At 28.8% G+C, this 13,960-nt stretch overlaps 1 protein-coding gene across 1 annotated transcript in view; it reads right to left on the bottom strand.

Annotated features, from left to right (window-relative positions):
• Window positions 1-6,605: 6,605 nt before the first annotated feature.
• Window positions 6,606-13,960, bottom strand: part of LOC129835651 (coiled-coil domain-containing protein 171-like) — a 92,327-nt gene continuing 84,972 nt past the window's right edge. The window contains exon 15 of the mRNA XM_055901372.1: window positions 6,606-6,611. Within this exon, the coding sequence (XP_055757347.1) occupies window positions 6,606-6,611 (6 nt within the window). The remainder of the gene's footprint in view (window positions 6,612-13,960) is intronic.

Here is a 13,960-nt window from a genome sequence, read left to right as displayed (position 1 = left end):
AGAGAAAGTTAATTCAGTATAAATAGTCAAAGAGAGAGTTAATTCAGTATAAATAGTCAGAGAGTTAATTCAGTATAAATAGTCAGAGAGTTAATTCAGTATAAATAGTCAGAGAGAGAGAGTTAATTCAGTATAAATAGTCAGAGAGAGAGTTAATTCAGTATAAATAGTCAGAGAGAGAGAGTTAATTCAGTATAAATAGTCAGAGAGAGGGAGTTAATTCAGTATAAATAGACAGAGAGAGAGAGTTAATTCAGTATAAATAGTCAGAGAGTTAATTCAGTATAAATAGTCAGATAGTTAATTCAGTATAAATAGTCAAAGAGAAAGTTAATTCAGTATAAATAGTCAGAGAGAGAGAGTTATTTCAGTATAAATAGTCAGAGATTTAATTCAGTTTAAATAGTCAGAGAGAGAGAGTTAATTCAGTATAAATAGTCAGAGAGAGAGTTAATTCAGTATAAATAGTCAGATAGAGTTAATTCAGTATAAATAGTCAGATAGTTAATTCAGTATAAATAGTCAAAGAGAGAGTTAATTCAGTATAAATAGTCAGAGAGTTAATTCAGTATAAATAGTCAGAGAGTTAATTCAGGATAAATAGTCAGAGAGTTAATTCAGTATAAATAGTCAGAGAGAGAGAGTTAATTCAGTATAAATAGTCAGAGAGAGAGTTAATTCAGTATAAATAGTCAGAGAGAGGGAGTTAATTCAGTATAAATAGACAGAGAGAGAGAGTTAATTCAGTATAAATAGTCAGAGAGTTAATTCAGTATAAATAGTCAGATAGTTAATTCAGTATAAATAGTCAAAGAGAAAGTTAATTCAGTATAAATAGTCAGAGAGAGAGAGTTATTTCAGTATAAATAGTCAGAGAGTTAATTCAGTATAAATAGTCAGAGAGAGAGTTAATTCAGTATAAATAGTCAGAGAGGGGAGTTAATTCAGTATAAATAGTCAGAGAGAGAGTTAATTCAGTATAAATAGACAGAGAGAGTTAATTCAGTATAAATAGTCAGAGAGTTAATTCAGTATAAATAGTCAGAGAGAGAGAGTTAATTCAGTATAAATAGTCAGAGAGTTAATTCAGTATAAATAGTCAGAGAGTTAATTCAGGATAAATAGTCAGAGAGTTAATTCAGTATAAATAGTCAGAGAGAGAGTTAATTCAGTATAAATAGTCAGAGAGAGAGTTAATTCAGTATAAATAGTCAGAGAGAGGGAGTTAATTCAGTATAAATAGACAGAGAGAGAGAGTTAATTCAGTATAAATAGTCAGAGAGTTAATTCAGTATAAATAGTCAGAGAGAGAGAGTTATTTCAGTATAAATAGTCAGAGAGTTAATTCAGTATAAATAGTCAGAGAGAGAGTTAATTCAGTATAAATAGTCAGAGAGGGGAGTTAATTCAGTATAAATAGTCAGAGAGAGAGTTAATTCAGTATAAATAGACAGAGAGAGTTAATTCAGTATAAATAGTCAGAGAGTTAATTCAGTATAAATAGTCAGAGAGAGAGAGTTAATTCAGTATAAATAGTCAGAGAGAGAGTTAATTCAGTATAAATAGACAGAGAGAGAGTTAATTCAGTATAAATAGTCAGAGTTAATTCAGTATAAATAGTCAAAGAGAGAGTTAATTCAGTATAAATAGTCAGATAGTTAATTCAGTATAAATAGTCAAAGAGAGAGTTAATTCAGTATAAATAGTCAGATAGTTAATTCAGTATAAATAGTCAAAGAGAAAGTTAATTCAGTATAAATAGTCAGAGAGAGAGAGAGTTAATTCAGTATAAATAGTCAGAGAGTTAATTCAGTATAAATAGTCAGAGAGAGAGAGTTAATTCAGTATAAATAGTCAGAGAGAGAGTTAATTCAGTATAAATAGTCAGAGAGGGAGTTAATTCAGTATAAATAGTCAGAGAGAGAGTTAATTCAGTATAAATAGACAGAGAGAGTTAATTCGGTATAAATAGTCAGAGAGTTAATTCAGTATAAATAGTCAAAGAGAGAGTTAATTCAGTATAAATAGTCAGAGAGTTAATTCAGTATAAATAGTCAGAGAGAGAGTTAATTCAGTATAAATAGTCAGATAGTTAATTCAGTATAAATAGTCAAAGAGAGAGTTAATTCAGTATAAATAGTCAGATAGTTAATTCAGTATAAATAGTCAAAGAGAGAGTTAATTCAGTATTAATAGTCAGAGAGTTAATTCAGTATAAATAGCCAAAGAGAGAGTTAACTTAGTATAAATAGTCAGAGAGTTAATTCAGTATAAATAGTCAGAGAGAGAGAGTTATTTCAGTATAAATAGTCAGAGAGAGTTAATTCAGTATAAATTGTCAGAGAGTTAATTCAGTATAAATAGTCAGAGAGAGAGAGTTAATTCAGTATAAATATTCAGAGAGAGAGAGTTATTTCAGTATAAATAGTCAGAGAGTTAATTCAGTATAAATAGTCAGAGAGTTAATTCAGTATAAATAGTCAGAGAGAGAGAGTTAATTCAGTATAAATAGTCAGAGAGAGGGAGTTAATTCAGTATAAATAGACAGAGAGAGAGAGTTAATTCAGTATAAATAGTCAGAGAGTTAATTCAGTATAAATAGTCAGATAGTTAATTCAGTATAAATAGTCAAAGAGAAAGTTAATTCAGTATAAATAGTCAGAGAGAGAGAGTTATTTCAGTATAAATAGTCAGAGATTTAATTCAGTTTAAATAGTCAGAGAGAGAGAGTTAATTCAGTATAAATAGTCAGAGAGAGAGTTAATTCAGTATAAATAGTCAGATAGAGTTAATTCAGTATAAATAGTCAGATAGTTAATTCAGTATAAATAGTCAAAGAGAGAGTTAATTCAGTATAAATAGTCAGAGAGTTAATTCAGTATAAATAGTCAGAGAGTTAATTCAGGATAAATAGTCAGAGAGTTAATTCAGTATAAATAGTCAGAGAGAGAGAGTTAATTCAGTATAAATAGTCAGAGAGAGAGTTAATTCAGTATAAATAGTCAGAGAGAGGGAGTTAATTCAGTATAAATAGACAGAGAGAGAGAGTTAATTCAGTATAAATAGTCAGAGAGTTAATTCAGTATAAATAGTCAGATAGTTAATTCAGTATAAATAGTCAAAGAGAAAGTTAATTCAGTATAAATAGTCAGAGAGAGAGAGTTATTTCAGTATAAATAGTCAGAGAGTTAATTCAGTATAAATAGTCAGAGAGAGAGTTAATTCAGTATAAATAGTCAGAGAGGGGAGTTAATTCAGTATAAATAGTCAGAGAGAGAGTTAATTCAGTATAAATAGACAGAGAGAGTTAATTCAGTATAAATAGTCAGAGAGTTAATTCAGTATAAATAGTCAGAGAGAGAGAGTTAATTCAGTATAAATAGTCAGAGAGTTAATTCAGTATAAATAGTCAGAGAGTTAATTCAGGATAAATAGTCAGAGAGTTAATTCAGTATAAATAGTCAGAGAGAGAGTTAATTCAGTATAAATAGTCAGAGAGAGAGTTAATTCAGTATAAATAGTCAGAGAGAGGGAGTTAATTCAGTATAAATAGACAGAGAGAGAGAGTTAATTCAGTATAAATAGTCAGAGAGTTAATTCAGTATAAATAGTCAGAGAGAGAGAGTTATTTCAGTATAAATAGTCAGAGAGTTAATTCAGTATAAATAGTCAGAGAGAGAGTTAATTCAGTATAAATAGTCAGAGAGGGGAGTTAATTCAGTATAAATAGTCAGAGAGAGAGTTAATTCAGTATAAATAGACAGAGAGAGTTAATTCAGTATAAATAGTCAGAGAGTTAATTCAGTATAAATAGTCAGAGAGAGAGAGTTAATTCAGTATAAATAGTCAGAGAGAGAGTTAATTCAGTATAAATAGACAGAGAGAGAGTTAATTCAGTATAAATAGTCAGAGTTAATTCAGTATAAATAGTCAAAGAGAGAGTTAATTCAGTATAAATAGTCAGATAGTTAATTCAGTATAAATAGTCAAAGAGAGAGTTAATTCAGTATAAATAGTCAGATAGTTAATTCAGTATAAATAGTCAAAGAGAAAGTTAATTCAGTATAAATAGTCAGAGAGAGAGAGTTAATTCAGTATAAATAGTCAGAGAGTTAATTCAGTATAAATAGTCAGAGAGAGAGAGTTAATTCAGTATAAATAGTCAGAGAGAGAGTTAATTCAGTATAAATAGTCAGAGAGGGAGTTAATTCAGTATAAATAGTCAGAGAGAGAGTTAATTCAGTATAAATAGACAGAGAGAGTTAATTCGGTATAAATAGTCAGAGAGTTAATTCAGTATAAATAGTCAAAGAGAGAGTTAATTCAGTATAAATAGTCAGAGAGTTAATTCAGTATAAATAGTCAGAGAGAGAGAGTTAATTCAGTATAAATAGTCAGATAGTTAATTCAGTATAAATAGTCAAAGAGAGAGTTAATTCAGTATAAATAGTCAGATAGTTAATTCAGTATAAATAGTCAAAGAGAGAGTTAATTCAGTATTAATAGTCAGAGAGTTAATTCAGTATAAATAGCCAAAGAGAGAGTTAATTTAGTATAAATAGTCAGAGAGTTAATTCAGTATAAATAGTCAGAGAGAGAGAGTTATTTCAGTATAAATAGTCAGAGAGAGTTAATTCAGTATAAATTGTCAGAGAGTTAATTCAGTATAAATAGTCAGAGAGAGAGAGTTAATTCAGTATAAATATTCAGAGAGAGAGTTATTTCAGTATAAATAGTCAGAGAGTTAATTCAGTATAAATAGTCAGAGAGTTAATTCAGTATAAATAGTCAGAGAGAGAGAGTTAATTCAGTATAAATAGTCAGAGAGAGGGAGTTAATTCAGTATAAATAGACAGAGAGAGAGAGTTAATTCAGTATGAATAGTCAGAGAGTTAATTCAGTATAAATAGTCAGATAGTTAATTCAGTATAAATAGTCAAAGAGAAAGTTAATTCAGTATAAATAGTCAGAGAGAGAGAGTTATTTCAGTATAAATAGTCAGAGAGTTAATTCAGTATAAATAGTCAGAGAGAGAGAGTTAATTCAGTATAAATAGTCAGAGAGAGAGTTAATTCAGTATAAATAGTCAGAGAGGGAGTTAATTCAGTATAAATAGTCAGAGAGAGAGTTAATTCAGTATAAATAGACAGAGAGAGTTAATTCAGTATAAATAGTCAGAGAGTTAATTCAGTATAAATAGTCAAAGAGAGAGTTAATTCAGTATAAATAGTCAGAGAGAGAGAGTTATTTCAGTATAAATAGTCAGAGAGTTAATTCAGGATAAATAGTCAGAGAGAGGGAGTTAATTCAGTATAAATAGACAGAGAGAGAGAGTTAATTCAGTATAAATAGTCAGAGAGAGAGAGTTAATTCAGTATAAATAGTCAGAGAGAGGGAGTTAATTCAGTATAAATAGACAGAGAGAGAGAGTTAATTCAGTATAAATAGTCAGAGAGTTAATTCAGTATAAATAGTCAGATAGTTAATTCAGTATAAATAGTCAAAGAGAAAGTTAATTCAGTATAAATAGTCAGAGAGAGAGAGTTATTTCAGTATAAATAGTCAGAGAGTTAATTCAGGATAAATAGTCAGAGAGTTAATTCAGTATAAATAGTCAGAGAGAGAGAGTTAATTCAGTATAAATAGTCAGAGAGAGAGTTAATTCAGTATAAATAGTCAGAGAGAGAGTTAATTCAGTATAAATAGTCAGAGAGGTTAATTCAGTATAAATAGACAGAGAGAGAGAGTTAATTCAGTATAAATAGTCAGAGAGTTAATTCAGTATAAATAGTCAGAGAGTTAATTCAGTATAAATAGTCAAAGAGAAAGTTAATTCAGTATAAATAGTCAAAGAGAAAGTTAATTCAGTATACATAGTCAGAGAGAGAGCGTTATTTCAGTATAAATAGTCAGAGAGTTAATTCAGTATAAATAGTCAGAGAGAGAGAGTTAATTTAGTATAAATAGTCAGAGAGTTAATTCAGTATAAATAGTCAGAGAGAGAGTTAATTCAGTATAAATAGTCAGAGAGAGAGTTAATTCAGTATAAATAGTCAGAGAGGGAGTTAATTCAGTATAAATAGTCAGATAGTTAATTCAGTATAAATAGTCAAAGAGAGAGTTAATTCAGTATAAATAGTCAGATAGTTAATTCAGTATAAATAGTCAAAGAGAGAGTTAATTCAGTATAAATAGTCAGAGAGTTAATTCAGTATAAATAGTCAGATAGTTAATTCAGTATAAATAGCCAAAGAGGGAGTTAATTTAGTATAAATAGTCAGAGAGAGAGAGTTAATTCAGTATAAATAGTCAGAGAGAGAGAGTTAATTCAGTATAAATAGTCAAAGAGAGAGAGTTAATTCAGTATAAATAGTCAGAGAGTTAATTCAGTATAAATAGTCAGAGAGTTAATTCAGTATAAATAGTCAAAGAGAGAGTTAATTCAGTATAAATAGTCAGAGAGTTAATTCAGTATAAATAGTCAAAGAGAGAGTAAATTCAGTATAAATAGTCAGAGAGTTAATTCAGTATAAATAGTCAAAGAGAGAGTTAAATCAGTATAAATAGTCAAAGAGAGTTATTTCAGTATAAATAGCCAGAGGGAGTTAATTCTGTATAAATAGTCAGAGAGTTAATTCAGTATAAATAGTCAGAGATAGAGTTAATTCAGTATAAATAGTCAGAGAGAGAGAATTAATTCAGTAAAAATAGTCAGAGAGAGGGAGTTAATTCAGTATAAATAGACAGTGAGAGAGAGTTAATTCAGTAAAAATAGTCAGATAGTTCATTCAGTATAAATAGTCAAAGAGAGTTAATTCAGTATAAATAGTCAGAGAGAGGGAGTTAATTCAGTATAAATAGTCAGAGAGAGAGAGTTAATTCAGTATAAATAGTCAGAGAGTTAATTCAGTATAAATAGTCAAAGAGTTAATTCAGTATATATAGTCAGAGAGAGAGAGTTAATTCAGTATAAATAGTCAAAGAGAGAGTTAATTCAGTATAAATAGTCAGAGAGTTAATTCAGTATAAATAGTCAGAGAGTTAATTCAGTGTAAATAGTCAGAGAGTTAATTCAGGATAAATAGTCAGAGAGTTAATTCAGTATAAATAGTCAGAGAGAGAGAGTTAATTCAGTATAAATAGTCAGAGAGAGAGTTAATTCAGTATAAATAGTCAGAGAGAGAGAGTTAATTCAGTATAAATAGTCAGAGAGAGGGAGTTAATTCAGTATAAATAGACAGAGAGAGAGAGTTAATTCAGTATAAATAGTCAGAGAGTTAATTCAGTATAAATAGTCAGATAGTTAATTCAGTATAAATAGTCAAAGAGAAAGTTAATTCAGTATAAATAGTCAGAGAGAGAGAGTTATTTCAGTATAAATAGTCAGAGAGTTAATTCAGTATAAATAGTCAGAGAGAGAGAGTTAATTCAGTATAAATAGTCAGAGAGAGAGTTATTTCAGTATAAATAGTCAGAGAGGGAGTTAATTCAGTATAAATAGTCAGAGAGAGAGTTAATTGAGTATAAAAAGACAGAGAGAGTTAATTCAGTGTAAATAGTCAGAGAGTTAATTCAGTATAAATAGTCAGAGATGTAATTCAGTTTAAATAGTCAGAGAGAGAGAGTTAATTCAGTATAAATAGTCAGAGAGAGAGTTAATTCAGTATAAATAGTCAGAGAGAGGGAGTTAATTCAGTATAAATAGACAGAGAGAGAGAGTTAATTCAGTATAAATAGTCAGAGAGTTAATTCAGTATAAATAGTCAGATAGTTAATTCAGTATAAATAGTCAAAGAGAAAGTTAATTCAGTATAAATAGTCAGAGAGAGAGTTATTTCAGTATAAATAGTCAGAGATTTAATTCAGTTTAAATAGTCAGAGAGAGAGTTAATTCAGTATAAATAGTCAGAGAGAGAGTTAATTCAGTATAAATAGTCAGAGAGGGAGTTAATTCAGTATAAATAGTCAGAGAGAGAGTTAATTCAGTATAAATAGTCAGATAGAGTTAATTCAGTATAAATAGTCAGATAGTTAATTCAGTATAAATAGTCAAAGAGAGAGTTAATTCAGTATAAATAGTCAGAGAGTTAATTCAGTATAAATAGTCAGAGAGTTAATTCAGGATAAATAGTCAGAGAGTTAATTCAGTATAAATAGTCAGAGAGAGAGTTAATTCAGTATAAATAGTCAGAGAGAGAGTTAATTCAGTATAAATAGTCAGAGAGAGGGAGTTAATTCAGTATAAATAGACAGAGAGAGAGAGTTAATTCAGTATAAATAGTCAGAGAGTTAATTCAGTATAAATAGTCAAGAGAGTTAATTCAGTATAAATAGTCAGAGAGAGAGAGTTATTTCAGTATAAATAGTCAAAGAGAAAGTTAATTCAGTATAAATAGTCAGAGAGAGAGAGTTATTTCAGTATAAATAGTCAGAGAGTTAATTCAGTATAAATAGTCAGAGAGAGAGTTAATTCAGTATAAATAGTCAGAGAGGGGAGTTAATTCAGTATAAATAGTCAGAGAGAGAGTTAATTCAGTATAAATAGACAGAGAGAGTTAATTCAGTATAAATAGTCAGAGAGTTAATTCAGTATAAATTGTCAGAGAGAGAGAGTTAATTCAGTATAAATAGTCAGAGAGAGAGTTAATTCAGTATAAATAGTCAGAGAGAGAGTTAATTCAGTATAAATAGTCAGATAGTTAATTCAGTATAAATAGTCAAAGAGAGAGTTAATTCAGTATAAATAGTCAGAGAGTTAATTCAGTATAAATAGTCAAAGAGAGAGTTAATTCAGTATAAATAGTCAGATAGTTAATTCAGTATAAATAGTCAAAGAGAAAGTTAATTCAGTATAAATAGTCAAAGAGAGAGTCAATTCAGTATAAATAGTCAGAGAGTTAATCCAGTATAAATAGTCAGAGAGTTAATTCAGTATAAATAGTCAGAGAGAGAGAGTTAATTCAGTATAAATAGTCAGAGAGAGAGTTAATTCAGTATAAATAGTCAGAGAGAGAGAGTTAATTCAGTATAAATAGTCAGAGAGAGGGAGTTAATTCAGTATAAATAGTCAGAGAGAGAGAGTTAATTCAGTATAAATAGTCAGAGAGTTAATTCAGTATAAATAGTCAGATAGTTAGTTCAGTATAAATAGTCAAAGAGAAAGTTAATTCAGTATAAAAAGTCAGAGAGAGAGAGTTATTTCAGTATAAATAGTCAGAGATTTAATTCAGTTTAAATAGTCAGAGAGAGAGAGTTAATTCAGTATAAATAGTCAGAGAGAGAGTTAATTCAGTATAAATAGTCAGAGAGGGAGTTAATTCAGTATAAATAGTCAGAGAGAGAGTTAATTCAGTATAAATAGTCAGATAGAGTTAATTCAGTATAAATAGTCAGAGAGTTAATTCAGTATAAATAGTCAAAGAGAGAGTTAATTCAGTATAAATAGTCAGAGAGTTAATTCAGTATAAATAGTCAGAGAGTTAATTCAGTATAAATAGTCAGAGAGTTAATTCAGTATAAATAGTCAGAGAGAGAGAGTTAATTCAGTATAAATAGTCAGAGAGAGAGTTAATTCAGTATAAATAGTCAGAGAGAGGGAGTTAATTCAGTATAAATAGACAGAGAGAGAGAGTTAATTCAGTATAAATAGTCAGAGAGTTAATTCAGTATAAATAGTCAGATAGTTAATTCAGTATAAATAGTCAGAGAGAGAGAGTTATTTCAGTATAAATAGTCAGAGATTTAATTCAGTTTAAATAGTCAGAGAGAGAGTTAATTCAGTATAAATAGTCAGAGAGAGAGTTAATTCAGTATAAATAGTCAGATAGTTAATTCAGTATAAATAGTCAAAGAGAGAGTTAATTCAGTATAAATAGTCAGATAGTTAATTCAGTATAAATAGTCAAAGAGAAAGTTAATTCAGTATAAATAGTCAAAGAGAGAGTTAATTCAGTATAAATAGTCAGAGAGTTAATTCAGTATAAATAGTCAGAGAGTTAATTCAGTATAAATAGTCAGAGAGAGAGAGTTAATTCAGTATAAATAGTCAGAGAGAGAGTTAATTCAGTATAAATAGTCAGAGAGAGAGAGTTAATTCAGTATAAATAGTCAGAGAGAGGGAGTTAATTCAGTATAAATAGACAGAGAGAGAGAGTTAATTCAGTATAAATAGTCAGAGAGTTAATTCAGTATAAATAGTCAGATAGTTAATTCAGTATAAATAGTCAAAGAGAAAGTTAATTCAGTATAAATAGTCAGAGAGAGAGAGTTATTTCAGTATAAATAGTCAGAGATTTAATTCAGTTTAAATAGTCAGAGAGAGAGAGTTAATTCAGTATAAATAGTCAGAGAGAGAGTTAATTCAGTATAAATAGTCAGATAGAGTTAATTCAGTATAAATAGTCAGATAGTTAATTCAGTATAAATAGTCAAAGAGAGAGTTAATTCAGTATAAATAGTCAGAGAGTTAATTCAGTATAAATAGTCAGAGAGTTAATTCAGGATAAATAGTCAGAGAGTTAATTCAGTATAAATAGTCAGAGAGAGAGAGTTAATTCAGTATAAATAGTCAGAGAGAGAGTTAATTCAGTATAAATAGTCAGAGAGAGGGAGTTAATTCAGTATAAATAGACAGAGAGAGAGAGTTAATTCAGTATAAATAGTCAGAGAGTTAATTCAGTATAAATAGTCAGATAGTTAATTCAGTATAAATAGTCAAAGAGAAAGTTAATTCAGTATAAATAGTCAGAGAGAGAGAGTTATTTCAGTATAAATAGTCAGAGAGTTAATTCAGTATAAATAGTCAGAGAGAGAGTTAATTCAGTATAAATAGTCAGAGAGGGGAGTTAATTCAGTATAAATAGTCAGAGAGAGAGTTAATTCAGTATAAATAGACAGAGAGAGTTAATTCAGTATAAATAGTCAGAGAGTTAATTCAGTATAAATAGTCAGAGAGAGAGAGTTAATTCAGTATAAATAGTCAGAGAGTTAATTCAGTATAAATAGTCAGAGAGTTAATTCAGGATAAATAGTCAGAGAGTTAATTCAGTATAAATAGTCAGAGAGAGAGTTAATTCAGTATAAATAGTCAGAGAGAGAGTTAATTCAGTATAAATAGTCAGAGAGAGGGAGTTAATTCAGTATAAATAGACAGAGAGAGAGAGTTAATTCAGTATAAATAGTCAGAGAGTTAATTCAGTATAAATAGTCAGAGAGAGAGAGTTATTTCAGTATAAATAGTCAGAGAGTTAATTCAGTATAAATAGTCAGAGAGAGAGTTAATTCAGTATAAATAGTCAGAGAGGGGAGTTAATTCAGTATAAATAGTCAGAGAGAGAGTTAATTCAGTATAAATAGACAGAGAGAGTTAATTCAGTATAAATAGTCAGAGAGTTAATTCAGTATAAATAGTCAGAGAGAGAGAGTTAATTCAGTATAAATAGTCAGAGAGAGAGTTAATTCAGTATAAATAGACAGAGAGAGAGTTAATTCAGTATAAATAGTCAGAGTTAATTCAGTATAAATAGTCAAAGAGAGAGTTAATTCAGTATAAATAGTCAGATAGTTAATTCAGTATAAATAGTCAAAGAGAGAGTTAATTCAGTATAAATAGTCAGATAGTTAATTCAGTATAAATAGTCAAAGAGAAAGTTAATTCAGTATAAATAGTCAGAGAGAGAGAGAGTTAATTCAGTATAAATAGTCAGAGAGTTAATTCAGTATAAATAGTCAGAGAGAGAGAGTTAATTCAGTATAAATAGTCAGAGAGAGAGTTAATTCAGTATAAATAGTCAGAGAGGGAGTTAATTCAGTATAAATAGTCAGAGAGAGAGTTAATTCAGTATAAATAGACAGAGAGAGTTAATTCGGTATAAATAGTCAGAGAGTTAATTCAGTATAAATAGTCAAAGAGAGAGTTAATTCAGTATAAATAGTCAGAGAGTTAATTCAGTATAAATAGTCAGAGAGAGAGAGTTAATTCAGTATAAATAGTCAGATAGTTAATTCAGTATAAATAGTCAAAGAGAGAGTTAATTCAGTATAAATAGTCAGATAGTTAATTCAGTATAAATAGTCAAAGAGAGAGTTAATTCAGTATTAATAGTCAGAGAGTTAATTCAGTATAAATAGCCAAAGAGAGAGTTAACTTAGTATAAATAGTCAGAGAGTTAATTCAGTATAAATAGTCAGAGAGAGAGAGTTATTTCAGTATAAATAGTCAGAGAGAGTTAATTCAGTATAAATTGTCAGAGAGTTAATTCAGTATAAATAGTCAGAGAGAGAGAGTTAATTCAGTATAAATATTCAGAGAGAGAGAGTTATTTCAGTATAAATAGTCAGAGAGTTAATTCAGTATAAATAGTCAGAGAGTTAATTCAGTATAAATAGTCAGAGAGAGAGAGTTAATTCAGTATAAATAGTCAGAGAGAGGGAGTTAATTCAGTATAAATAGACAGAGAGAGAGAGTTAATTCAGTATAAATAGTCAGAGAGTTAATTCAGTATAAATAGTCAGATAGTTAATTCAGTATAAATAGTCAAAGAGAAAGTTAATTCAGTATAAATAGTCAGAGAGAGAGAGTTATTTCAGTATAAATAGTCAGAGATTTAATTCAGTTTAAATAGTCAGAGAGAGAGAGTTAATTCAGTATAAATAGTCAGAGAGAGAGTTAATTCAGTATAAATAGTCAGATAGAGTTAATTCAGTATAAATAGTCAGATAGTTAATTCAGTATAAATAGTCAAAGAGAGAGTTAATTCAGTATAAATAGTCAGAGAGTTAATTCAGTATAAATAGTCAGAGAGTTAATTCAGGATAAATAGTCAGAGAGTTAATTCAGTATAAATAGTCAGAGAGAGAGAGTTAATTCAGTATAAATAGTCAGAAAGAGAGTTAATTCAGTATAAATAGTCAGAGAGAGGGAGTTAATTCAGTATAAATAGACAGAGAGAGAGAGTTAATTCAGTATAAATAGTCAGAGAGTTAATTCAGTATAAATAGTCAGATAGTTAATTCAGTATAAATAGTCAAAGAGAAAGTTAATTCAGTATAAATAGTCAGAGAGAGAGAGTTATTTCAGTATAAATAGTCAGAGAGTTAATTCAGTATAAATAGTCAGAGAGAGAGTTAATTCAGTATAAATAGTCAGAGAGGGGAGTTAATTCAGTATAAATAGTCAGAGAGAGAGTTAATTCAGTATAAATAGACAGAGAGAGGTTAATTCAGTATAAATAGTCAGAGAGTTAATTCAGTATAAATAGTCAGAGAGAGAGAGTTAATTCAGTATAAATAGTCAGAGAGTTAATTCAGTATAAATAGTCAGAGAGTTAATTCAGGATAAATAGTCAGAGAGTTAATTCAGTATAAATAGTCAGAGAGAGAGTTAATTCAGTATAAATAGTCAGAGAGAGAGTTAATTCAGTATAAATAGTCAGAGAGAGGGAGTTAATTCAGTATAAATAGACAGAGAGAGAGAGTTAATTCAGTATAAATAGTCAGAGAGTTAATTCAGTATAAATAGTCAGAGAGAGAGAGTTATTTCAGTATAAATAGTCAGAGAGTTAATTCAGTATAAATAGTCAGAGAGAGAGTTAATTCAGTATAAATAGTCAGAGAGGGGAGTTAATTCAGTATAAATAGTCAGAGAGAGAGTTAATTCAGTATAAATAGACAGAGAGAGTTAATTCAGTATAAATAGTCAGAGAGTTAATTCAGTATAAATAGTCAGAGAGAGAGAGTTAATTCAGTATAAATAGTCAGAGAGAGAGTTAATTCAGTATAAATAGACAGAGAGAGAGTTAATTCAGTATAAATAGTCAGAGGTTAATTCAGTATAAATAGTCAAAGAGAGAGTTAATTCAGTATAAATAGTCAGAGAGTTAATTCAGTATAAATAGTCAAAGAGAGAGTTAATTCAGTATAAATAGTCAGAGAGTTAATTCAGTATAAATAGTCAAAGAGA

Source organism: Salvelinus fontinalis, chromosome 36 (genome assembly GCF_029448725.1).
Source record: "Salvelinus fontinalis isolate EN_2023a chromosome 36, ASM2944872v1, whole genome shotgun sequence".
NCBI lineage: Eukaryota > Metazoa > Chordata > Actinopteri > Salmoniformes > Salmonidae > Salvelinus > Salvelinus fontinalis.
Note: the sequence above shows the minus strand (reverse complement) of the source record. Positions and strands in the feature narration are given on the sequence as shown.